A 26,558-nucleotide genomic window follows, 5' to 3' on the forward strand; every position below is an offset into this window, starting at 1 on the left:
TAGGTCTAGTAAAATTTGGGTCAAGTCAATAACAAGTCGGGTTTAATTTGGGTCAGGTCAATAACAAGTCGGGTTGATTTCGAGTCAGGTTTGTAATAGGTTTGGTTAAATTCGGGTCGGGTTAGGAACGAGTCGGGTTGAATTCATGTCACGCTAGTAACAAGTCGGGTTAAATTCAGGTTTTGACGGGTTGAAACGTGTTTGGGTCAATATAGGTTTAAGTCGGGTTCGGTGCAAGTTAATTAAATTGGCCGTTGTAAACCAGTAAATCGGTGCAAATTGTAATCCAGTAAAGTGGTCGTTTAAAGGCAAATTGGATGGTTCCACCCACCCAATTGGACTCCCGGAGAATATTAGGGACCATGATAAACATTTTGGTAATTTTTATTCCGGGTGGAAAAAAAAGTCAAAATTTTCCAAAATTAAAGAATGTCCAAGCTTTTTGAGAAATTTTGGAGGATTCAGGTCCCGGAGTCGCAAAGTCTTAAGATTTTAGGGAATACGTTTGGGGGTCATAAAATGTCGTTTGAACCATATATGATCATTATATATTGCCATAGATGTTCGTGTTAGGCTTGAGTTAATGAAATCGGTGCAAGTTGTAAACCGGTAAATTGGTCGTTTAAGGCAAATTGGATGGTTCCACCCACCGAATTTTACCCCCGAAGGTTATTGGGAACCATGGTATATATTTCGGCAATTTTTTTCTTCCAAACGAAAAAAAGTCAAAAAATTCCAAATTTGAATGCTAATAGCCACGCTTTTTGAGAAATTTTGTAGGTTTCAAGGACCGGTGTCGAAAAGACTTGGGATTTTAGGGGATACATCTTGGGGTTATATAATTCCATTGGAACCATATATGATCATTATATGTTGTCATAAATGTTCGTAGTAGGCTTGATTTAATGAAATCGGTGCAAGTATTAACCAGTATATTGGCCGTTAAAAAACAAATTGGATGGTTACACCCACCTAATTGGACTCCCGGAGTGAATTAGGGACCATGGTAAACATTTCAGCAATTTTTATTTCCGCACGAAAAAAGTCAAAAAATTTCAAAATTGAATGCTAAGATCCACGTTTTTTCAGAAATCTTGGAGGTTTCAAGGCCTGGTGTCGAAAAACCTTGAAATTTTAGGGGATACATCTCGATGTCATATAATGTCGTTTGGAACCATATATGATCATTATATGTTGTCATAAATGTTCATGTTAGGCTTGATTTAATGAAATCGATGCAAGTTGTAAACCGGTAAATTGACCATTTAATGGCTAATTGGATGGTTATACCCACCCAATTGGACTCCCACAGAGTATAATGGACCATATTAAAGATTTAGGCAATTTTTATTTCTGGGCGAAAAAAGTCAAAAAAATTCCAAAATTAAATATACACGCTTTTTGAGAAATTTTGGAGATTTCAGGGTCCGGTGTCAAAAAACCATGAAATTTTAGGAGATACATCTCGGGGTCATATAATGTCGTTTAGAACCATTTATGATCATTATGTTGTCATAAATGTTCGTGGTAGGCTTGAGTTAATGATATCGATATGCAAGTTGTAAACCGGTAAATTGGTCGTCTAAAGGCAAATTGGATGGTTCCACCCAGCCAATTGAACTCTCAGAGGGTTTTAGGGACCATGGTAAACCTTTCGGCAATTTTTATTTACGGGCAAAAAAAGTCAAAAAAATTCAAAAATTGAAGACTAATATCCACGCTTTTTGTGAACTTTTCGAGGTTTTGAGGCCCGTTGTCGAAAAGGATTGAGATATTAGGGGATAAATCTCAGGGTCATATAATGCCGTTTGGAACCATATATGATCATTATATGTTGTCACAAATGTTCGTGGTAAGCTTGAGTTAATGAAATCGGTGCAAGATGTAAACCAGTAAATTGGTCGTTTAAAAACAAATTGGATGATTTCACCCTCCCAATTGGACTCCCGGAGGGTATTAGGGACCATGGTAAATATTTCGGCAACTTTTTATTTACGGGCAAAAAAAAGTCGAAAAATTATAAAATTGAATCCACGCTTTTTGAGAAATTTTGGAGGTTTCTGGGCCTGGTTTCGAAAAGCCTTGATATTTTTGGGGATACTTCTCGGAGTCATATAATGTTGTTTGGAACCATATATAATCATTATATAATGTCATAAATGTTTGTAGTACGCTTGAGTTAATTAAATCGGTGCAAGTTGTAAATCAGTAAATTGGTCGTTTAAAGGCAAGTTGGATGGTTCCACTCACCCAATTAGAATCCCGAAGTGTATTAGGGACCATGGTAAACATTTCAGAAATTTTTATTTTCGTGTGAAAAAAAGATTAAAAAAAATCCAAAATTTAAGACTAATCCACGCATTTTGCGAAATTTTAAAGGTTTCGGGACTCGATGTCGAAAAGTTTTGAAATTCTAAACAATAAATCTCAGAGTCATATAATGCCGTTTGGAAATTTTAAAGGTTTCAGGGCTCGGTGTCTAAAAGTCTTGAAAATCTAGGGAATTTATCTCGGGGTCATATAATGCGGTTTGGAACCATTTATAATCTTTATATGTTGTCATAAATGTTAGTGGTAGGCTTTAGTTAATGAAATCGAAAAAGTTGTAAACCGGTAATTGGTCATTTAAATGCAAATTGGATGGTTCCTCTCACCCAATTGGACTTTTCGAGAGTATTAGGGACCATGGTAAACATTTTGGCAATTTTTATTTCGGAGCGAAAAAAGTAACAAAATTCCAAAACTGAAGACTAATATCAACGCATTTTGTGAAATTTTGAAGGTTTCTGGGCTCGGTGTCGAAAATTCTTGAAAATCTAGGGAATATATCTCGGGGTCATATAATGCGGTATGGAACCACATATGATCATTATATGTTGTCATATATGTTCGTGGTAGGCTTGAATTAATGAAATCGGTGCAAGTTGTAAATTTGTAAATTTGTCGTTTAAAGAAAATTTGATGGTTCCACCCACACAATTGGACTCACCATAGGGTATTAGGGACCATGGTAAAAATTTCGGCAATTTTTATTTTTGAGCGAAAAAAGTCAAAAAATTCCAAAATTGAAGGCTAATATACACGCTTTTTATGTTTGAAACCATATATGATCATTATATGTTGTTATAAATGTTCGTGGTAATAAGCTTGAGTTAATTGAAATCGAAGAGGTTGTAAATCGGTAAATTGTTCATTTAAATGCAAATTGGATGGTTCCTCCCACCCAATTGGGCTATTGGAGGGTATTAGGGACCATGGTAAACATTTTGGGAATTTTTATTTATGAGCAAAAAAGTCACAAAATTATAAAATTGAAGACTAATATCCACGCATTTTCCGAAATTTGTCATTTAAATGCAAATTGGATGTTTCCTACCACCCAAATTGACTTTTGGAGGGTATTAGGGACCATGGTAAACATTTTGGCAATTTTTATTTCCGAGCAAAAAGAGTCACAAAATTCCAAAATTGAAGACTAATATCCACGCATTTTGTGAAATTTTGAAGGTTTCGGGGCTCGGTGTCGAAAAGTCTAGAAAATCTAGGGAATATATCTCGGGGTCATATTATGCCGTTTGGAACCATATATGATCATTAGATGTTGTCATAAATGTTCATGGTAGGCTCGAGTTAATGAAATCGGTGCAAGTTGTAAATCGGTAAATTTGCCATTTAAAGGCAAATTGGATGGTTCCACCCACCCAATGGGACTCACAGAGGGTATTAGGGACCATGATAAATATTTCGGAAATTTTTATTTTCGGGCGAAAAAAAGTCAAAAAATTCCAAAATTGAAGGCTAATATCCACGCTTTTAAAGAAATTTTTGAGGTTTAGGGTCCGTTGTCGAAAAACCTTGAGATTTTAGGGGATAGATACATCTTAGGGTCGTATAATGCCGTTTGGAACCATATATAATCATTATATGTTGTCATAAATGTATGTTGTAGGCTTGAATTAATGAAATCGGTGACAGTTGTAAATCGGTAAATTGATCGTTTAAAGGCAAATTGGATGGTTTCACCTACCCAATTTGACTCCAGGAGGTTATTAATTGTGGTAAACATTTCGGCAATTTTTATTTGCAAGCGTAAAAAAGTCAAAAAATTTAAAATTGAAGGGTAATATCCACGCTTTTTGGGAAATTTTGATTGTTTCGGGGCCGGTGTTGAAAAGCATTGAGATTTTAGGGGATACATCTCGGGGTCATATAATGCCGTTTGGAACCATATATTATCATTATATGTTGTTATAAATATTCGTGGTAAGCTTGAGTTAATTGAAATCGAAGAAGTTGTAAATCGGTAAATTGGCCATTTAAATGCAAATTGGATGGTTCCTCCCACCCAATTGGACTATTGGAGGGTATTAGAGACCATGGTAAACATTTTGGGAATTTTTATTTATGAGAAAAAAAAGTCACAAAATTCTAAAATTGAAGACTAATATCCACGCATTTTCCGAAATTTTGAAGGTTTCGGGGCTCGATGTCGAAAAGACTTGAAAGTCTAGGGAATACATTTTGGGGTCATATAATGTCGTTTGGAACCATATATGATCATTATATGTTGTCACAAATGTTCATGGTAGGCTTGAGTTAATGAAATCGAATAAGTAGTAGACTGGTAAATTAGTCGTTAAAAGCAAATTGGATGTTTCCTACCACCCAAATTGACTTTTTGAGGGTACTAGGGACCTTGGTAAACATTTTGGAAATTTTTATTTCGAGCGAAAAAAGTCACAAAATTCCAAAATTGAAGACTAATATCCACGCATTTTGTGAAATCTTGAAGGTTTCGGGGCTCGGTGTCGAAAAGTCTTGAAAATCTAGGGAATATATCTCGGGGTCATATTATGTCGTTTGAAACCTGTAGACATCCATTTGTGTCTCCCCAAAACCAAACCCAGTGATGAGTACCTTTCACGTCGAATCATAATCGAATGAAGCGAAAGTGTGGAAAGTCTAGTGTTGCGGATAGTTTTAATTTCTTTTCTCTTCTCTCTGTTTTTGAAAACTTATTTTAAGAAAACAGTCAATCCAGTTTGGTTGGTCCATGATATGGGTCCAATAGTAGTGTAGTTGGATAGGGCTTGCTTTCCAACGATATATTATAAGCCCAATTCTGATGAATATTGAGGAAGTTATGGCCAATTTACTAAACTGGGCCCGTTTTGAGCCTTATGTACGGCCCAATGATCTAGGGGAGGGGCTAATATGATTTATCATTCCTAATGCAATTAGGAATGGTTTTAGTCTTCTAGATTCTTCTAGAAGGTTCTTTTCATTCCTAATTCAATTAGCATTGATAAATTGACTTTTTGTTGACTTTTCAGAATTTTAATCAAAATCAAATAGCATTTTCGAGGAAATTATATGATTTTATCCTCCAGTACGACAAACTTATCTAATTTTTGAAAACGCGTTAAAAACATGCCTGGCGCCTGACTCCAGGCATTGGCGCCTGGCGCCAGCTCTGTTTTGCGTGCACCAACCTCGTTTTGCGTGCGCCAAGTGCTCTGTTTTGTTAATTTATCTTTTTGGCTGATTTTCTCTATAAATAACGTATTAAAAACTCCGTTTTCATTCACCAATTCTCACCGATTCTCATCAACAACGAGCTTTTCAATTATAATCACCTACAATCAGTTTTCAATTCTCTCATCAATTCTCTTTAATTCTTATTCTTAATCATTCACCATCTCTTTCTCTCTTTTTCAAAACTAATTTTTTACATACAAAATTCCGCATTCACAAGATCTAGAAACACCTAGCCATATTCGAAGTTGCCTTCGCCCTAGACGTGAAACGTTTAATTTCTGAGGGTCTGGTCCCAAATCTCTATTTCAATTATTTAATTTAATTGTTTGTTTATTATTTTCCTTGAAGTTACTAACGTGTGTATTTTGTTATTAGAAAGAGGTACGAGGCATCAAAGTAAGTGCTTTAATGGTTTTAATTGATTTATTATGATGTAGAAAGCATGTTTATATTGTTATTATGATATTCCTAGTATCATGTCTAGGATAATTTTAATATTAAATATGATTGTTGCGATGCCTTTTATTCTCTTCCTAATATTTATGATTGTTAGTATCATGTTAGGGCTAAAGATTTGATTTTTATTGCTTAGTGACATGCTAGGGTTTGTTATTAATCTTGTTAGTATCATGCCTAGGATCTTGCTATTATTTTTATGCTTTAATATTAATATGAACATGATTATGATTATAATTATTATGATTTATGATGATTATGAATATTATTATTATTATTATTTTGATGATGATTTTATCTATGATGATATTATTATTATTGTGATTATTATAATTATTCATGTTCATTCTTATGATAATTTATTATTATATTGCTTGATATTTATTGTTATTGCTTGAACACGCTTTTATGCATGTTTAAGGGAATTGGTACTTGTAATCACGCTTAATATAAGATAATTAATAATCTTGTTAGGGTTAATTTGATTATAATTTCAAGTGATCGCCAATAATAGTTTTTTTGTGCATTAATATTCAACCAACATAGATAAACAGGTTTAGGGTTAATCCTATCGATTGCATGTTAATCAAAAAGCGCACATGAATACGATCAGAATAAAGTAGAGGCCTATTATTAGGGTAGGTTCAATCTCTTTTAGGTTGGATTTGTACCTTCATCCCCGAACCCTTATTTGGTTCTAGACCTTATGGAGTTGACGATCTCTTGGATCGATAAGGGGTGTAACCTTCACCCTGTGAACGGTTTACAAGTTCCTAAAACTTGTTGGCGACTCTTTTACTCTATCTTCTTCCCTTTTGGACGCCACCATACTTTAGTGTATGATCACAGTGGGGTTCAAGCATGGGGTTAACTCTTGAAATTTATTCCCTACAGAACCATATATGATCATTAGATTTTGTCAAAAATGTTCGTGGTAAGCTTGAGTTAATGAAATCGGTGCAAGTTGTAAATCGGTAAATTTGCCATTTACAGGTAAATTGGATGGTTCCACCCACCCAATGGGACTTACGGATGGTATTAGGGACTATGATAAACATTTCGGCAATTTTTATTTCCGGGCGAAAAAAAGTCAAAAATTCCAAAATTGAAGGCTAATATCCACGCTTTTTGCGAAATTTTTGAGGTTTGGGGCCCGTTGTCGAAAAACCTTGAGATTTTAGGGGATACATCTCAGGGTCATATAATGCCGTTTGGAACCATATATAGTCATTATATGTTATCATAAATGTATGTTGTAGGCTTGAATTAATGAAATCAGTGACAGCTGTAAATCGGTAAATTGGCCGTTTAAAGACAAATTGGATGGTTTCACCTACCCAATTGGACTCTCGGAGGGTATTAGGCATCATGGTAAACATTTCGGCAATTTTTATTTGCAAGCGAAAAAAGTCAAAAAATTCCAAAATTAAAGGCTAATATCCACGCTTTTTGAGAAATTTTGGAGTTTTAGGGTAGAGCTATCAATTCGTGTAAACAGTTCAGTTCATAAACAGTTCGGGTAGAGCTCAGTTCAGTTCAGCTCAGTTCAGTTCAGTTCAACTCCTAATTTTCTTCTCTTATTAAATATTCATTTCAGTTGAATTCAGCTCAGTTCAGTTCAGTCAATGAGAACAGACCCTAATTCGTGAATCAAGATTTCATCTTCATTAACAATCAATTATTTCTCTCAACTCTCAAGTGTCACGAAAATTATTGCTCTTAAATCCGAAATTTCGAATATCTCAAAAACATCCTCTCAATTCTCAAAACCATACATTCAAACAGAATAAATAAAATCACTTCATTAAATCCCCAAACTTAATTAATTAATCAAGTTAAATTACAAAAATGAACACAAATGTTGTCGTCAAGCTAAAAACAGTTAAAAAATTAATCAAACCATTACAACCTGATCAACCATCATTAGCACACATTTTCTCTCCCCTCTTTCTTCATTCCAACAATGAACATCACTCACTCTCTCTTCACTGATGTCACTCTTTCTCTCTCCTCCCAAACACTCCGACCTTCTTCCCTCCACTTTCCGGCGCCGGCGATTCTATCTCTCCTACTCCGGCGAGATGCTGCGCTCTCTCTTTCCTTCCGCCGGTAACGCCTTCTCCGATTTCGCCTCCGCCGCCGCCGATATGCCGTCAGAAAAAACTTTGTTTCTCCGGCGATCTGTCGCCGCCTTTTGCTTCTTCGCTGCTATTTTGTTCGTTTACAACTCCGTTCGTTTCTTCGCCGACACTTCTGTTACTAATCCCGTCGGATTTTTTCCTGTTCCTGACGGTTTATCTTCTCAGGTTATTGATTGATTTTCTGTTGTTGATGATTTCTAGTTTTTTCTTTGAATCTGAAATTTATTTCTTAATTTGGATGATTTTTTTTTGGTTGATTTACCTGAATTTTAGTGTAAATTGATCTGGATTTGTATTTTTTTTTTATTGAAGCTGTTGTTGATTTAAATAATTTCAATTATCTTCGTTTTAGATTTATTTATTATCAGGTTAAGTTGAATTTGAGTGGAAATTGAACTGAACTGGCTTCTGGTAGTAATTAAGCTGTTTGGTTTGAATGCAGTTGAACGAGTTATTGGATATGGTAATTTAAGTATGATCTAGATTCAGGATTTGCTTTAAATATTGCAATTGAGGTGAAATTGGAATGTGTTTTAGTATGGAATTTCTTTAATTAGTAAGTTTTGGTCATTTTATTGCTTGTAAGCTTTATGTCAAGTGAAATTCGAACTAATGATGCGTTTTTTCTGCTCTTATTAGATTACTGTTTAACGTGAATTTGAAAGTATGAGTTGCTGGATTGAGAACACTCGATTGAGTTCATTTATATGTCGCGCAAAGTTTATATTTTGTTTGATGATTGATTGATTGTGGTGTGCAACATATAATGTGTTTTATACGAAAATTATAGGTTAGTGAGGAGTCCAGGCTTGAAAAGGTCCTGAATGATGCTGCTACGGAAGATAAAACTATTATTATAACTACACTGAACGATGCCTGGGCAACGCCTAATTCCATCTTTGATCTCTTCCTAGAAAGCTTTAGGATTGGACTTCATACCCGGAGACTTTTGGACCATCTAGTAGTTGTGGCATTGGATGACAAAGCATATAGACGGTGCTTAAGTTTACATCTCCATTGCTATGCTCTTTTGACTGAAGGAATTGATTTTTCTAAAGAGGCGTACTTTATGACGCCTGATTACCTGAAGATGATGTGGAGAAGGATCGATTTCCTGCGAAGTGTACTTGAAATGGGATACAATTTTGTATTCACTGTAAGCTTTTCCTCTCTACTTTACTTGTCTAAATATCTGCGTATTCTGTTATCACTTGTTTTACCTTTGCAGTCATGAGTTTTTGTAGATGCATGAAAAGATTTCTCATTTCCTATTTTGCATCTGCCTTGGTCATAACAAATTATCAAGTTGATATATAATTTAAGACTGGCCTGCTAAGACTTACATTTTGCTTGTATCATCTCTTTTATACCTTGGTGAGCCACACCTATTTTAAAATAAATAAAATCATTACTAAGAATGAGCAATTGATTTTACTTTTGATGTTGCCCAACTTGCCTGTTTAGGATGCTTGATGCTGCAATAATTTCTAAAAAGTTAATGTCTTTTGTATGTTACTACTTACTACAGAATTATATCAATGCTGAAAAACCATTGTTTTTTTTCCAAAAGATTGAACCTCAAAAACTATTTCAGAACTGCAATTTCACCCATTGAAGTCAAGGTACCTCAAAGAAATTAAGATTTACAAATCCGCAAGGCAAAAAGCCTGCTAATGGATTCCTGTTCTCTCACGGTGCTCACCCTAACGGTTTGTTTGGATGAAGAAAGGGGAAGGAAAAGAAGGGGAGGGAGGAGAAGAGGAGGGGAGGGAAAGGAAGGGGAGGGAAGAATGGTGAGTTTTCCTTCCAAATCTCTCCATTGTTGGAGGGATCAATTTCCTACAATTTTAATCACTCCATTTCTCTCCCCTCCAATTCCCTCCCTTCCTCATTTGCTATCCAAATGAAAGATACTCCATCTCTCCATTTCTCTTCCCTTCCTTTCCCTCCATTTCCTTTAATCCAAGCACACCGTAAATGATGAGCTCCTTATGATTATCCAACCTCAATTTCGACCTTGTTTTGAAGGTTGCCTACTTCGGTTCATTCTGGAATGTCTTATAATAATACTTGTCATCTTAATGACGTTATATTGTATGAATGCACCTTCATGATTTCACCAGCCTTTTTTTACTCCATCGACAATTTTCTGCTACCTGTTATTACTCTGTTTATGCACCTGTCAAAGATGGCATCAGAAGTTTTTGTTGTGTATGCATCTGTACACTTCTGGAATTTTCCCTTTTCTCCAGAAATTATCTCTATCAATGGTTTAACATCACCTTTTGTGGTTAAGACCTTCAGCTTTGCGAGTTCATCTCATTCTGTGCTTTGACCACTTAAGATAAGAGCAAGACCTCAAAATGCACCTGCAAGGAGATATGATTATCAACTCCAAACTATCAGGGGGTGCAACAAACTGCCCACTATTTTGCTAGGTCAGAAGTACTTGTGTTCATCTTAACCTGCAGCAAACTCCCCACTAATTTTGATAGAGATACGAGGTCAGAAGATTTAAGAGCCTTTTTGCTCATGTCACTTACTGGATAATGCCTCTTCTTTTCTGCTCTAGTTGCTTGTGTGTGCACTTTTACTGGTAGTCACTATTTTAGGAAGTTTTTTGGCTTTAGTTATCTTTCTTGACTTCCTGTTTATACTCATACTAGTAATTTTTAAAGCGCAATAAGTTATTCTAACTTATTCTTTAGGATGCTGATGTCATGTGGTTCAGAGATCCATTTCCACGATTCTTTCCTGAAGCTGATTTTCAAATAGCATGTGACCATTTCTCGGGCAATTCATCTACCATGCATAATAGGCCTAATGGTGGTTTCAATTACGTTAAATCAAACAACCGATCCATTGAGTTTTACAAGTTTTGGTACTCATCACAAGAAAACTATCCTGGCTACCATGATCAGGATGTACTAAATTTTATCAAACATGATCCATACATCACAGAAATGGGGCTGACGGTGAGATTTTTAGATACTGCTTACTTTGGTGGACTGTGTGAACCTAGCAAAGATTTGAATGAAGTATGTACGATGCATGCCAATTGTTGTTATGGTATCAATAGCAAGCTACATGATCTTAAGATTATGCTTCAAGACTGGAAACTATTTATGTCCTTGCCCCTGAGTTTGAAGCGCTCGCAAGCATATACCTGGAGGGTCCCAATGAACTGCAGGTATAACATACCTTACGCTTGTTTTACAACATTATAATACTCCTCATTTTGGCTGATTGTGCTATGATCTTTTAGGCCCTAATCATTACTTTGCAATACTCCTTTTGCAGCCTAAGTGCATTCCACCCTGCTAAGATTCCGGCGGAGAGTGATGAAGAAGAAAATGAAAATTGATTTGTATATCACATTCCAATTTTACTCGAGATTAATTATTTATGATTGGCAAATTTAGTTCTGCCCTACTTTCCAAACCTAGAGTGGCTAGAGGGGTGGATAGAGGGCACCACGAGGTCCAAAGAGGTCCCTTGTCTCTAGGCTTTGAGGTATTTCGAGTCATTAATCATGCCTAGTTTTGTTGAATTATATTTTGAACTAGGTTGGTAGATGATATTAGCTAGGAGGAACTAAGCTTTAGTACACAAAAAATTGTACAGTGTAAACTGTAAAGTAATTGCGGTGTAGAAATGTAAGGGTTTATTTTGTAAGATGCAGGATTGAGTTATCAAATTACTTGTTCAGTAACCTTGACTTTACAACAAAGTCAATGATCCACGAAATATCACTACACAGATTACTTTTTGGGAAATTTTCTCGGTGCTTATGTAGTGTAATTTCAGGTGAGTCTCAGTTTAAATTCTTGTGATTCATTTGCCAAATAATGTAGTGTAATTTTGGGAATTATTCTGGTACAACATCTCCTACAAGATGGATAGGTCTTATTTTACCCTGCTTTGGAAAATTAAATGTGTGTTCAACACACCATACAACAGAACAAATCAAATTGCTATGCTATATACTTCGTACTTTGTTGTTTGTACTCCGGTATATTAAATCATAAAACAGTGAAAGGGTTAAAGTATGCTGCATCACCTCATTGGCATCAGCAAGTGTACAAGAACGGAAAGATTGAAGTATATAATTATATACAAAAAGTAACTAGTACAGAGTATATTTTACACGAGATTAAGATACTACATATTACACAGGTAAAGAAATCATATTGATCTTCACGCTCCTTGTGAATGATAATCATAGATCACAGCCCAAGCTTGTAATTTCAGTATCACTTAAGTTGATATACCCAACTGAATTCATTACCTTGGACAGAACACATCCAAATATCCAATAGGTCACTTTGCGACTTGTATCACTTTTTAGAAAAAATGTTGTAAGTTATCGCATTTCCAAATACTTCACATTTGTTATTATCAGCTCTTACTGGAATTCAGTGGATTTTGCTTGCACCTAAAACCTCGTATATTTTTTCTGGTGTTCTTGGCCTCAAAATGTGGTTTTGGACCCCAAAAATTCACCAGATTTCAGTAAGATATGACAATTACAAATGTGAAGTGCGTGAAAATTTCATAATTACATTTTTTTTTAAAAGAGGCTGCAAGTCACAAAGTGGCTCCTTAAATTGACATTTTTTTTTATATAAGATTACAGTCTTATACCTCTACAAAAATGCAAACACAAATGGGCAAGAGAGAAGAGGACAACTAAGAAGCATGATTAAAACTTCACTTCTACCTTTACAAAAATTTATGTATCCAACTCCTCAGAGCTCAAAAGAATGCCATCATCCCAAATTTCAACAAACCTGAAAGTACGTCACCTCGAGTTAAAGCATCAGATCATCAAGAATGCATTGTAAAGCTTACATGCTAATGAAGTCAAATGTGCACATACAACGTTCTAAAATCCAATGTTAATGAAGTGTTATGTGCGCATACAGTGTTCTAAAATCCAATGCTAGTGAATAAAATGTGCGCATACAATGTTCTGAAATCCAAAATATGGAAACTTTATCAATGATACTCGATGCTCATCTTAATTAGCCCAGAAAGACAGGTTGGCAGGAGTCACAGGGCCACCCTATATTTTCTTTTCAAGCTAAGTCAGAAATTATTGTACAAAATTAACTGTTTCACATACATGTAGAAGCAGATATACACAGAAGAAAACACGACAATAATGGCCTAACTGTCTATAGACTCGATAGAACAGACAGCTATATCAAAGATTCAAAGATAAACTAAGACAGTATGCATAGTAAAATAATTGACAGAAATTCAGCATTCATGTCAAACTTCATGTAGCACAAATGGATTCACAGCATATAACTAGGTTATACTAGTTGACAGAGTGATAAGGATTTGGAGACAATAAGCTCAGAGTTTTCTGCAATTCATTACACCCATAAAAAAATTACACTAGGAAAAAAATCTCATGATTTAAGATGGCGTGCAGAATAAACTCACAAAGCCTAAATTGGTCAGATGCTCGCAGCATCTCCATCCATCTGTGACTACCAAATATCTTTTGAGCAAATTTACTATGAAAATCACACTGTTTACAATTATTCTGCAACATATTTCCCCCATTCTATTTTCATTGACACATTTCTTTTATCACATTTGCCAATGCACAAGTTCAACAACTCATCTCTATTTTCCAATAAGTAAAAATTACAGAAGTTGATATATTGTTAAAATATACATTGATACAATTCTGACAAAATCCCAGTCATCCCACATGACTATGTTTAATTATAATTATAAATCACAAAAGCTAATCGAAGTAAAGTGTGTGAAAAGTGTCATAAGTCAAAACATGTCAACTAATAAAGACAGAGAATGTATAACATAGAAAATTAACAACACAAACCTTGTGCCATCGACTTTGACACAGAGAAATTGACCATGTCGCCAACCATCTTGGAAATTGCCAAAGAAGACCTCTCCAGACTTAGAATAGAATCTGCCTTCACCATTGGCTCTCCCCTTCCAAAAATTAGCAAACCATCGTTCTCCGGTATGGAAGTAAAGCCAGCCCTATATCAAACAAAATCCTAGTCATATGTCGGGGAAATCACAATTTTAAGATGATAGAATATGTATGATGTCCCGATATTTTGTCGGAGCTGGTTTTGTGTGCAACAATGAAAATAAGCATTCTCTTTAATTATGGTTAAAAGGACAAAACTACACTGGGATATAAATATAAACAAAGTATGAATTTCCTAGAAACCCTTAAGAAGGGGGAGGGGGGGGGGGGGAATCAAAAGCCTATAAGAAAACTTGTAAGCAAAGCATGACTGCCTACAAAGCTGCCAACAAGTCAGCAACTAGCAACTCACGACATAGTAGCATACTCAATAGAATCAGATATCTTATTTGAGGCAAGGAAAATAAAACTGCTAAATAGAAATAAACCTTGCCATGCATAAGATCGTCCCTCCATGATCCATGGAACACATCTCCATTACTGAAGAACAAGCTGCCCATTCCTGACCTTTTCCCATATCGCCATATTCCATCATAGACAGTACCATCCAGAAATGTAAGACGACCCTGCAGGACACAATTTTTTCAGTTTAATCACACTAATGATTATCTGCACAGAAAGTTATGACTGGGAGTCTGGACTAGAGTTCAGTCATCAATTAAGTACCCTGCCTTCAGGAAGACCACCTTGGCAACGACCCTTGTAGATTCCTCCTCTGTACCGGATCTCCATCACTGGACACCATTTCGTATTAGTATCCCGTTCTGATTCCTGTTGCACTACACACAAGTTAAGAGCAAGACCATTCATGGAGTATAAGTCAGCAAGGTTACTATATGTTTGAACATTTTGTATCATATCATTTCAAGAACTAAGCTCTTAAGTCATTCAAAAGATGTCTATGGAGCATATAAACATACGCATGCACATACACATGATGAGTTCACAAGGGTCCTCCGTTGTTCTCTAAATGCCACACTAGGAGCATAATATCTGGAATTCATTTTAGAAAAAACTAGTTTAACTACTATGCTAATCACATGCACAAATGCGTATATAAGAGTGGAAAGTAGCCGGAAAAACAGTATAAGATAAAGGAGGCAGAAACTGTGCATGGATACATAAGGCATGTGTATCTGTATAGACTAGACAAACTCATAAAAACTACATGAACAGGAGAGCACGGAGCAGAAACCAGAGAATGAAGTCAGATTACCAGCATTGATGCAGCACGAGCAGAAAGAACTCCTTGCTTTTTAGAAGCAATAGGCTGTTTTCTTTTCAACAGAACTGATGCACTATTCCAAAAGCCAGTTACTGCATCAAAACTCGTATCTGTAATTCCATTCCGAGGCGGAACACTTGATACAGAGGATGCTTGCATTTGAACTTCTTCATTATTTTTTTCTGCTGACAGGCTTAAATTTGAATCATCGTAAACGTCTCGTAAGTCGGTAGAAAGTCTCACACCAACAGGAAGTTGAAAAATTCTTGGATTATCAGCCAGAGGATCAGCTCCAGATACATTTAACTCTTCCTCGTGCCACTCATGAGATATTCTATGACCTGGCCTAAGGCTCCGATTGATAAAAAGCTGCCTTTCAAAAGTTTGAGCTGTTAAAGAAAGGTTTTACGTAGGTAAATATCATGGTTTTTGTTTAGTATATACAGTGGGCAGCACCCAATTTTTTCCAGAATATACACTCACCTTGATCAATTTGCTCTATATTTTTGAATGTATTGCCATCAGAATCTAGATACTGAACCTTGTCTGATTCACCATCTTCAAAATTCCTAAAGTTGCAATGACAGTGAGTGGCATAAATTGATAAATTTAAACGAAGATTTTTCACACAACTGAGCGAATCCAAGGCAATATAGGGCATACCTTTCAGCATAATCTTCATCCAGATGCATCTCATTCATGACGTTTGTCATCGTGGGAGGAAACATATTTTCTCTAAGGTCGTTTTTCTCAGAAGTTCCTGACTGCATTTCCTGCCTCCTCAAAAGATTGAAAACAAAGGGGATGCTATCTGCCAGTCGAGAAAGAATGTTGCTATTCTGAAGAGACTTTCTTTCAGAACCACTGGCAATGCATCAAGAAACACCGAATTTATATAAAAAGAACTCTTTGATTTGGTTATGGCAGCATCTTTCAAAATACAGTAACTGAAAACTGGCATAGAAAAATTTCAAGTGATTCACACACACACACACATAGTGCAGATATATTTATTGACAATTTGTAATAGACGGATAATGGTATATCTGCTGTAAGGCAATGCGTCCAAGAACATGACTGATGTTCAAGCTGAAATACTTGTATAATATTACCACTTTTGCTAAAAGTAGCCCTATTAGAGCTAGCTGAACAATGGCTTTTGTGCAACGTCAAAAGGGTCCTAATGTAGTGAGATTGTTAGGGTTGTCACAAGTCTTACAACCACTAGCAGATTATATAACAAGCACTACTTCAACATACAAAAAGAGAAGGAAAATGTGGGTCCACTTCCATTGCTCAGAAAAGTGCAAACACTTGATGTCATGCTAATCCCAAATAGTATCATTCCAAATGAACAAAGCAAGCCAGTAATGGATCATGCCACTTTGCTATAAAAGTAATTACCTTGACAACAGGGATTATTTGATCAAAAATAAAAGGAAAAATGGAAACTAAAAATCCAACCTTTGCGGCGCGGTCTGACAATAAAAAACCAACCTTTCATTAATCTCAAAAAAATCCAACCTTTGCACCCCACCTTCTCCAACAGATCCATTTGACCTTTAACCTATTAAACAGGTTAAAAAGTTTTTTTTTTTTTTTTTTTTAATTCTCTTAATTTCCCTTCTCACTCCTCCTCTTTCTCTCTCCTCTTTCCTCTCTCCAACAACCCACCAATCCACCAATTCCGCCACCCCAACAAGCCACCAAAAACCCGACCACCACAGCCAACCTAAAACCCGACCACCCCAGCCAACCCCGACCCACAATACCCCGGCCCTAACACCAACCATCCTAAAACCCCGACCACCCCAGCCAACCTAAAACCCGACCCTCACCCCTTGCTGCCACCCTCCTGTCACCCCCTAAAACCTCTAACACCCCCTGCTGAAACCCCCAGCCCATACCATAGCAGCACCCTTCGCCACCCAGGAACCCCAGCTCACCTTCCTGTTGCTTCTCCCTTGCAACCAGCAGTGCCACATCTCCCTCGCAACCAAGAACGCCGCATCTCCATCACTCAACCCCGACAACAGCATCTCCCTCACTCAACCCCTGCTACCTCGCATTTCCCTTGCACTCCCTTACTCAGACAACCGCACCATCTCCCTCACTCAACCCCGACAACCACACCATCTCCCTCACTCAACCCCAACAACCACACCATCTCCCTCACCAAAGCAGAGCAGCCAGCAAAAAGCTCCTCCAATTCAGCCTATTTCAAATTAATTGGGGGGACTGTGGGGGGTTTGAGTGGTTGTTAGGGCTTCGGGGTCAGGTTGGGTTGTCGGGGAAGGAGAGGTAGGGAGGGGAAGGGAAAGGGGGTGGGTTGTTCCGATCGGGACGGCGGCGTAGGGGTGTTCATTTGGCCGTAATAGGGGGCTGGGGGCTTTGATTTTTTTTAATTATTTTTTAATTAATTAAAAAATAGTAGACCTATAAAAAGCTGACACGTGGCATATAACTTATAAAAACCGATCACCAACAGGTGATGGATCTTTAGATGAAGCTGGGGTATAAAGGTTGGATATTTTTGAATAAACTTAAGGTTGGATTTTTATTGTCAGACCCCGCAAAGGTTGGATTTTTAGTTTCCATTTTTCCAAAATAAAAATCATAAAATAAAAAATGATAGAAGATCGTAGTTTGATGCAATTAAATCGTCAAATAATCCCGGACACTCCCAAACTACAAGCTCAAACAAATCAGGATAAAATTATCATCTCGATGATGATTTCTCTCCCTGATATCCTATAGATATTATCCTTCCTTTCTCTACTCTAACTACTCAACATATTCCCCAAGACAACTAATTTATAGTGACAACCCTCCCTCTATGCCAATCTATTACAAAATGTCAAGCACAAAGACAACAAATTCTCCTACATGAAACTCTATAATCATGCTCCTCTCACATTAATTGAGAAACTGACAAGGAAAATAAAAGGTCACAGGTATCAACTCTAAGAGAGAAGACAGTCAAAATGAAATTACAATATGAAGCAAGCACGTCAACTTACCACACTGTGATAACTGTTGTTTCTATAGAGTTAGGCTCCATATCAGGATTTTTAATTGTGGAAAGTATGACTTCTTTGGTGCACTTTGTTGCTTCACGAAAAGTACGCAAAAGAGTACCGACATCATGATCTGCAATGGCTGAGGAACTTGAAAGAATACATATTACAATTCCATCAAGGTCCTGCATTCATGGATAAAGAGGGAAACATGACAACAGCATGGAAAAGATGAATCAGCATAAGACAATATCGTACTCTCATTTACAGGACATACCAGCCAAACTTAATTTAGATTATAGGGTATTGTTCATTTTCAAAAGGGTGAAAAATTTATTATTTTTTTGATTTTGGGATTTTAATGCACTTTTAGAAATTTGCTTATCTAAGATCTAACTGCCTGTGCATGTTATACATAGCAATGTTGAAGACGATCATTGTGCAATGAGAAAAGAAACTGCATTTGATATTTCATGGGAAAGGCTGCGTACATCTGACCAATCCCCCTATGCCGCAAAAAATGGGATTGGAGAGATTGGATGATGTAAAACCATAATCATAATTCAAAATAAAACCAGAGTGTGCATCCAAGAAACAAGTTGCAGTTAAAGACTGATGCACTCCCACAAAGACAGATAAATTTATATACTCCTTAGGTTAAGGAAAATTTGTGGTCTTACCTTAAGTCCAACCGAGAGGAAAGGGCAATCATAAACAGCTTGTACAATTGAAGCCTTGACATTATGGCCAACACCATAACCAATTCTTCCTTCCTTATAGTTCTCCAAGACCTACAGTTGTGTTATTAGCTTCATGGAGAAAAATCACTACGAGTTCGGTTGACAGTATTGGGGGAGTGGGAGAAGAGAGACAGAGAGTCTTTCAAACACTTTCTTCTACAATAAGTATTATGAGAACAAGAAAGAATGCAACTGTGGATGTAACATTTTAACTAATCAAACCATGCAAATATGTCATACTCAAGTTATTCAGGCACACACTGCCAAGCAGAACTCACTTTTATAACTTCACGAATGGTAATTTGAGTCATGCTATCATGCAGAGAGTGAATGTGCATTTTGCATGTGTCCTGCAAATATTAGTTAACATCAGACTGTCATTAAGACCAACAAAAAACTTGAACTAAATTGCGAGATCAAGAAGCTACTTACAGATACAATAATGGAAACAGCACTTATGGCTGACAAAACAGCTTGATAGGCAGTCTTCAGAGCCTCATCTAGAGTGACCAGATCCAGCTTCAGCAAGGTGTCAATGTCAATATCTGTGTGAAAACACAACAAAAAGATATCCTAAGTGAAAATTTTCATTTACCTATTTTTATAGTAAAAAAACATGACTTGTGTCAAAAAGAGGAATTATTCTAAACCAGCAAAACATTACATTTTCATCAATATTGGCAGATACAAGATTACAAGCACATAAAATTTCACTGTAGTCGGTACAGGATGGAAAAAGTAGGCCTAACTTATATACTATATCTACAAGACTACTCACACATGCCATTGTTAATAGAAAAATTAGAAAAAGGCCAAAATTAATAGAAAGCAGATATGGTAAAGGTGCAAGGCTTACTTAATAAAGCAGGGACAATAGAGTGCAGCAAAAACCACAGAATAGCTTAAATGAGTTGTTTAATTGAAAAAAAAAATTATAAGAGAGGAAGTCAATATGACTCATCGATCTAAGATAGTAAGATAATCAGGTGCCTCCGCCAAATAGTTACACATGCTATCTTGGAAGGTCAGGAAAAAGTTATTGTGTTATAAAAAATTGTAATTGATCATGATTGGATTTCCCAAATAACTCCTATCTGGAATTCTTAGATATAGAGAGTGGGATGGTGGGGTGTACACAGATATTATAGGTCAACGCAATCATGAGAAGTTTTAAACAATTTGATCAATGTTTATGGACAAAGGAAGAAGTTGACTAGGCATACATTGAACTACCACTAGTGACTTTTCTGGCACCAAAGTCCAGGCTGAACCTTTCTTTGATAAAATCCATAACCACATTGTTTTGATTGCAGATACAAAGAATGTAAAACTCAGTCACAGCACCTTATGACAAAGGAATTTCGGCATGAAATGCAATATGAAGTTTTAGTCAATTAATGTTTTAAGGACATAATATAATTTCCTGACAATAGCCCAAAAAAGTAGGAAAAGTGACCAAGACAATGATGTTCAATAAAAATATGATTAAATAAACTCCAGCATAAGTTGTGATAATGTGATGTAGAGCAAGACCTCTGGCATCAATTTACTTGACCTCTGTCATAATTAATAACCCATAAAGCCATAATGCCCATAAGTTAAGAAAATGTCAGTTGGAAGTTTTGTTAGTTCAACCCCTTGTGTACGTTGAGTGTCATGGGTTAAATCCTCTAACACTACGACACGACACCTAGATATTAAGTGGTCTTATATGAAATTTTACAAAATCTAGAGTGTCGAAGGATCGAACACCATGTCGGACACGCACCCAAATACAAGTCTGGGCAACATAGGCTGGAAGACTAGCAAGGTACACAGTGTTTTATATATAATTTATAAACATTCTAAAGATAAACAGATACACAAGTTACCTGAAATAGGTTTTTTTTTTCTGTTTTTTTTTTTTTCCTGAAAGAAAGTTGCTTGAAATAGTTCAGACCATTAGAAATCTTGATTTGAAAGAAAATTGAACAATTATGTAAAGACCAAAAGTAACTCAACAGATTTCACCAGTTTCAATGATAGGCTAACACCAACAGAGAAAGAATGGATACGAGAAAGAAATAAACCAAAAAAATCAATAAGCATACCACTCACCAACACAGAAGTTCACACAATCCCGAAGTTTGTCTACCAAAATCTTGACCTGTGAGTCCCACAAAAATGCAGATTTAGTTTCACACACACATGATATTTCTCACTGGGGAGTTAAAAGAAATGCCATTAAATTGAGAGAGCGCACTATAAAATTATTTATCATGGAAAAGGGTTGTTTCAAAGAGCCAATATTAAATAAATAAAGACTGAGCAAACTAAGAAGAAGAATGTCTTGTGAGTCTTTCAGAATCTTATGCTCAGAATGTCCAAGGTGAGGACACACACACAACAACAACAACAACAACAACAAAAACACAGTTTTAATAAAAATGACACACACACAAGATCACATGAAGTACCATAAACATAAAAATAAAATACAACACATGAAGTGGGATGGTTTCCCAAAATCCCAATATAATTAAACTCTTAAAAGATGAATATATTTCTGCTAATTCCAATAAGAAGCTTAAGCTTACATCTACATGTTACGGATAACAAGATTTTCCTTGTTGAAATATAATTTGTTAGTGGGGTTTGTGAGAAAGTGAGCGAGTGAGAAAGTGGAACAAGAGTAAAAAAAAAGTATGTGAAAAGTGTCGTAAGTGAGGACTATGTAAGAAAAAGAAAGAAAACGTTGTACCCCATGTAGGTGGGGTTTGTGAGAGAATTTTTTTGAAAAGAATAGGAAAATAGCAAAAGTGTAATCGACAAAAAGGAATGGATGAAAGTAGTGAGTGTAACCTAACAAAAAGGAACAGAGGTAGTATAAATATAAACATTAATTTCTTTTTTAATAGTTAAGTGTTACATGTCATTTAGTTTTTCAGCAACATATGTAGGTAAAGATCTTGTCATTAAGGAATTCAAGAATAGCAAAGATTACTTATAGTTTAAGACAGAAGGGTATCAAACCAAGAAAATTCAGAATAAGGTCTAATTTCTATAGATGGCAGGAATTGATAGAAACTTACACATCAAGGCAAGGGCAATAACCTACCTCATCTTGGCGTCTCTGGCCTTCAAAACTAAAAGGCTTCACTATAACAGCAATAACTAACCCACCACTGGATCTAATCGCCCGAAGGGTATCAATTGCCGTGACATGATCATCACCGTAGCCTGCACTTGCCACCTATACAAGATAAAGAATAAGATTTTATATAATCAGAATCCTCAACATCATCTTGTGAAGGGAATAAGACTATGAGCAGAAACATTTCTTCTCTTTATTCTTTAATGTACAAGAGAAGAACATTGTAATTAGAATACACAAGTCTTCAGTAAGAGACATATTCTTCAGTGAAAGCAGCTCTTATGGGATTCCCTCTTTTTTAATTACTCAGTGAGCTTTATAGTTGAAAAATATTTAGGTAATAGAGGGGTATCATATTCCTCTCAGATTTGTTGTGGTTGAACATATTAATAACCTTATATACCATACAAGCCATCTTTACACAAGGGCAGACCTTTGTTATGGCGGGTCGGGACCCGGCCCCCCAAAATTTTTATAAGTTGTTGGTTGTAACTTGTAAGTAACATAATACAATTAAAATGTTGTCACATAGTGGTCAAGTATTGTCATTTTTGAGCAAAAGGTTGGTGGATCAAACCTTGGCTCCCCAAACTTTTTGGCCCAAGATCTGCCACTGTCTTTACATGGCCTATTTTTCTGTCATTACTAAATATCACTCGTATGGTGCCAAGGCATGTCTTAAAACCTTACACTGTATTGAATCTCTCATCAAACGAGTATGAGGGAATTTAGACTAGAGGATTCTAATATCTACACAAAAATGTCCGCATTAAATTGCATTTGATTTGGAAGTGAAAATGTGAACACTAAGTAAAAATACCCAATCTCAAGAAACCTCAGCTAAAAAAAATGTCTCAGTATTTCAGCTGTCACATATATCAGAAGAACTGAATGAAGACACAAGAAAGGGGCAAGAATGTACAAACAAGAACAACAGCCTTCGAATGTAATTGTTGGTTTAGTGGTGCCTCTGCAGTGTTTGGATAGTCATCTGCAAAAAAAGAAAGGAGATAATTTGATCAGAAATGAAGTCAAGTAATTACACATAGTTACAGAGAGGAGTCAGAGGACACACTAATACACTATCCTCCTAAAGAAACCAATACAGAAGTGGCACACGAGCACATCATCATCAAGTGCAAACCCCAAATAACGACACCAAAGTAAAGCAAGATAAGCCACTTTATCCCATACAAACTCATGCCCTGTAAATTTAAATGTTTAATGAAGACAACCAAACAATAGCTAGACCAGCCAATCTATAAAAGGAACATTCTTCCTTTATTTCTCCCATACACAAAGTAAATGGTGAAATAACCCACAGAACCCGTGATATAAAATTTTTATCAGACAAATAGACAGCTCCAGCTGACAGGTCACCTCACAATGTAGGAAGAGATAGTTTCTCAGCTTTGCCTGAATATATTGAGATGTTAGAAGGACTGAAGTACATTTATATGAGACCAATAGAACATATCACCAGTGACCTTGAAAAAAAAAATTGAAATTTTTTAATCCTATCCTAAGCAGCACATCTTTTTTCCAGTTCTCTTCACCTGATTTTCACTTAACTTAAATTATTTTTGTTGGATTAAACTATTTGTACTGTACAGAACTTAGATTATTTGTACTATCGTAATAATGACAGCACTTTTCTTTATATCCGTTTTCATAAGAATTGAAACATTTCCTTATTTGAAAAAGATCCACTATTATTTTATTATATTTCCTCCACTAACCCCACTTCCACATACGAAGTATAATTTATTATTTCTCTCTCCTACCAAACCCACCTACACTACTATTTTTTTTTTATTATTTCTCTCTCATATTAACCATACTTTATATGGAGTATTACAAAAAAATCCTCTTTTTCTCCTCACCCTGTGATTTTCCTAAAACTTTGTGCGTACCCTAGTGTTGCTACTTGCTAGTATTACGAAATGGAGGAAGTATTTATTAAAACCTATTTTAACTGATTCACTGTACTGATTTTTTATAGTATCTTTACTGAACTTAATATTTTTTGTTGAATTTAAATTACTTTTACTAAAATTGTATTAAGGTGAAGAAAAATAGGGCCTAACTATCATTCACTACTAGGCAGTACTCATACAATTGAATTAGAGCACTTAGTTCACCATTTGGCTCTCAATCACTAAAAGTTCACATAACTTACAACCAGACTTCTTGAAATTTGAAATGTAACAATCATTCTGGACATAATATATCATCCAAAAAAAAAACACCACTAGACATTCAGACATTTTCCTAGGTAACCTCTCTTAGACAAACCGGAAATCTCTTTCAAATAATCTAAGTGTGACGGCTGATGGTTACCCCTAGAAATGTAACAAATATGGAAGTTTTTTTTCAATACAACAAAAATTAGCAAAGAGTGAGAGCACAAAATATCACATAGCTCTTACAGACATTCAAGCATAACAAATAGCTAAGTACAACGAACTTACAAAGTATGTACTACCTCCGTTACAGGTTATGTGCAACGATTTGACATAAAGCAGAGAGGGAAAATGTCTGATCGTTGCACATAACCTGCAACGGAGGTAGTATATAGCAATGCGTCAATTTCACCACAATAGCAAAATCAGCAGCTACACAATAGATACATATCACTACATCATATGGTCTAGGTTTACAGCAAGATGAAAGTTCAGCAAGCAGTGACAGCAGAAAAATCTTAGATACTATGACATGGACCATATCCAATCAACTCCTCAACACAATTGCAAATAAGTAATTGATACAAAAATAAAATAACAGTTCACACTGAATGACCCTTAATAACAAACACGTAGCAATAGACAAAAGAAGTTATCAACAATAACTAAACCTTTTTCAAGAACCCTTTGACGTAATTGTCCTGTCGACGAATCTCTTCTGATAACATTCCTGTAAAGACATTCAACAATACTTTGAACTCTCAGCAAAATATAATCAAACAGATAAGTGAATATGATATATTACAACAACACAAACACGCTCCCGCGTACACACAGAAATTACGAGAATTGTCCTTTCCCGCCATTCCTTCTAATTCTGTCATGTATTCTTTCCCAAAATCACATTATACAGTAGTAGCAACAAATGTGAACATTATCAAAGAGCAATTAATTCAACAAACTACTACGGAGTAAAATTAAACAATAATTAGGTATTACTAATAATTAATAGTTCCATATACATATAAGAGCAATTAATTAGTAAATTATTGCAATATACGAAGTAGATTACACACACACAAAAAAAAAACAAAAAACAAAAAAAAAAGTACCAAAATCTCAAAGAATGTGAAGTCGAAGAGAAGCTGATGCAAAAATCAAGAACAGAATCAACTCTATTGCCAATACCAATAACTTCAACAAATTGAGAATCAGCCCAAACGTCGGTAATGCTGTCATTACAATTAGCGTCGGAATTTCTGCAATTATCCTTCAATGATGATGATGATGATGATGAAATGGAACAGCTGATTTTGAAGGATTTTCTTTTGGATTTTGTTGATGATTTCGAAAACCTAATGTGATGATGAATTGAGTAGAAGGAGCAATTGAAAGGGTAATTTGAGGGTTTTAGGGAACGTGGAGAAGCTCCTTTGTAGGTTGGGGGAGAGAGAATCGAGAAATTCGCCATTTCCATGGTGGAATTGGGGTGGAAAATTAGGGTTTATGGAAGTGTTTGAGGAATTGTGGGTGTGAAGTTTGCAGAAATGAGGAAAGGAAACATGGCGTTTTGGAGAAACAGGACGAGGAGAAGAGTTAATACTTTTTTTTCTTTTTCAAGTAACGGCTTGTTCACGTATACTTAATATCAGCTCAATTCAGTTCAGTTCAGCACCAATTAGTTCAGTTTAATAAATGAAATAGGCTCTAAAAGTAAAAAATAAAGTAATATAAAATGTCTAGTAAAATTTTTCATTTGCAGCAATTTAAAAAGAAATACAAATTGCAGTTCAAAAGTTCTTATTACAGTCCGATTCAACTTTTTTATCGGTTTACGTATTGAAAAATATTCGGTTAATATTTTATGGGCCATTTTAGGTCTTAATGGTCCGAATTGAGCTCAGAATTAGAAAAAAAAAATAACGTAAATGTCCCGTTTTGCATTACAAAATGTATTGATTTGTTGACATCTATTCCACTTACATTATTTTTGTGCTAATTCCGGGCTCAATTCGGTTCCTTAAGAGCTAAAATGACCCTAAAACCTTAATTGAATATTTTTCGACACATAAACCGATGAAAAAATAGAATCGGGCTGCAATTAACAATTTATAAGAACTTTGCAATTTTTTTTTAAAATAGCTGCAA

The 26,558-nt window shown here is 35.7% G+C and overlaps 2 protein-coding genes across 3 annotated transcripts; one reads left to right on the forward strand and one right to left on the reverse strand.

Annotated features, from left to right (window-relative positions):
* Positions 1-7,703: 7,703 nt before the first annotated feature.
* LOC110681883 (uncharacterized protein At4g15970-like) lies at positions 7,704-11,847 on the forward strand. The gene is made up of 4 exons (XM_021858032.1): positions 7,704-8,300; positions 8,926-9,291; positions 10,844-11,325; positions 11,436-11,847. Exons 1-4 carry the CDS (start codon positions 7,986-7,988, stop codon positions 11,497-11,499), a joined length of 1,227 nt encoding a protein of 408 aa, XP_021713724.1. The 5' UTR covers positions 7,704-7,985; the 3' UTR covers positions 11,500-11,847.
* Positions 11,848-12,119: 272 nt separating this feature from the next.
* On the reverse strand, positions 12,120-26,106 carry LOC110681881 (protein ACCUMULATION AND REPLICATION OF CHLOROPLASTS 3-like). Of its 2 annotated transcripts, XM_021858031.1 has the most exons (16): positions 25,523-26,101; positions 25,082-25,140; positions 23,154-23,218; positions 22,192-22,326; positions 21,192-21,240; positions 19,527-19,639; positions 19,373-19,444; positions 19,035-19,145; positions 18,358-18,539; positions 16,001-16,201; positions 15,821-15,906; positions 15,329-15,726; positions 14,779-14,883; positions 14,541-14,678; positions 13,993-14,159; positions 12,120-12,925 (listed from the first exon to the last, which is right to left on the reverse strand). In XM_021858031.1, the coding sequence occupies exons 1-16, from the start codon at positions 25,885-25,887 to the stop codon at positions 12,868-12,870; spliced, it is 2,304 nt and encodes a 767-aa protein (XP_021713723.1). In that variant the 5' UTR covers positions 25,888-26,101; the 3' UTR covers positions 12,120-12,867. The 2 variants fall into 2 exon arrangements, 1 of the variants encoding a protein (XP_021713723.1); XR_002503359.1 differs by lacking the exons at positions 12,120-12,925; positions 13,993-14,159 and having other exon boundaries at positions 14,542-14,678; positions 14,779-14,891; positions 25,523-26,106.
* Between the last annotated feature and the right edge of the window lie 452 nt (positions 26,107-26,558).

Source organism: Chenopodium quinoa, unplaced genomic scaffold, assembly GCF_001683475.1.
Source record: "Chenopodium quinoa cultivar QQ74 unplaced genomic scaffold, ASM168347v1, whole genome shotgun sequence".
Classification (NCBI taxonomy): Eukaryota; Viridiplantae; Streptophyta; class Magnoliopsida; order Caryophyllales; family Amaranthaceae; genus Chenopodium; species Chenopodium quinoa.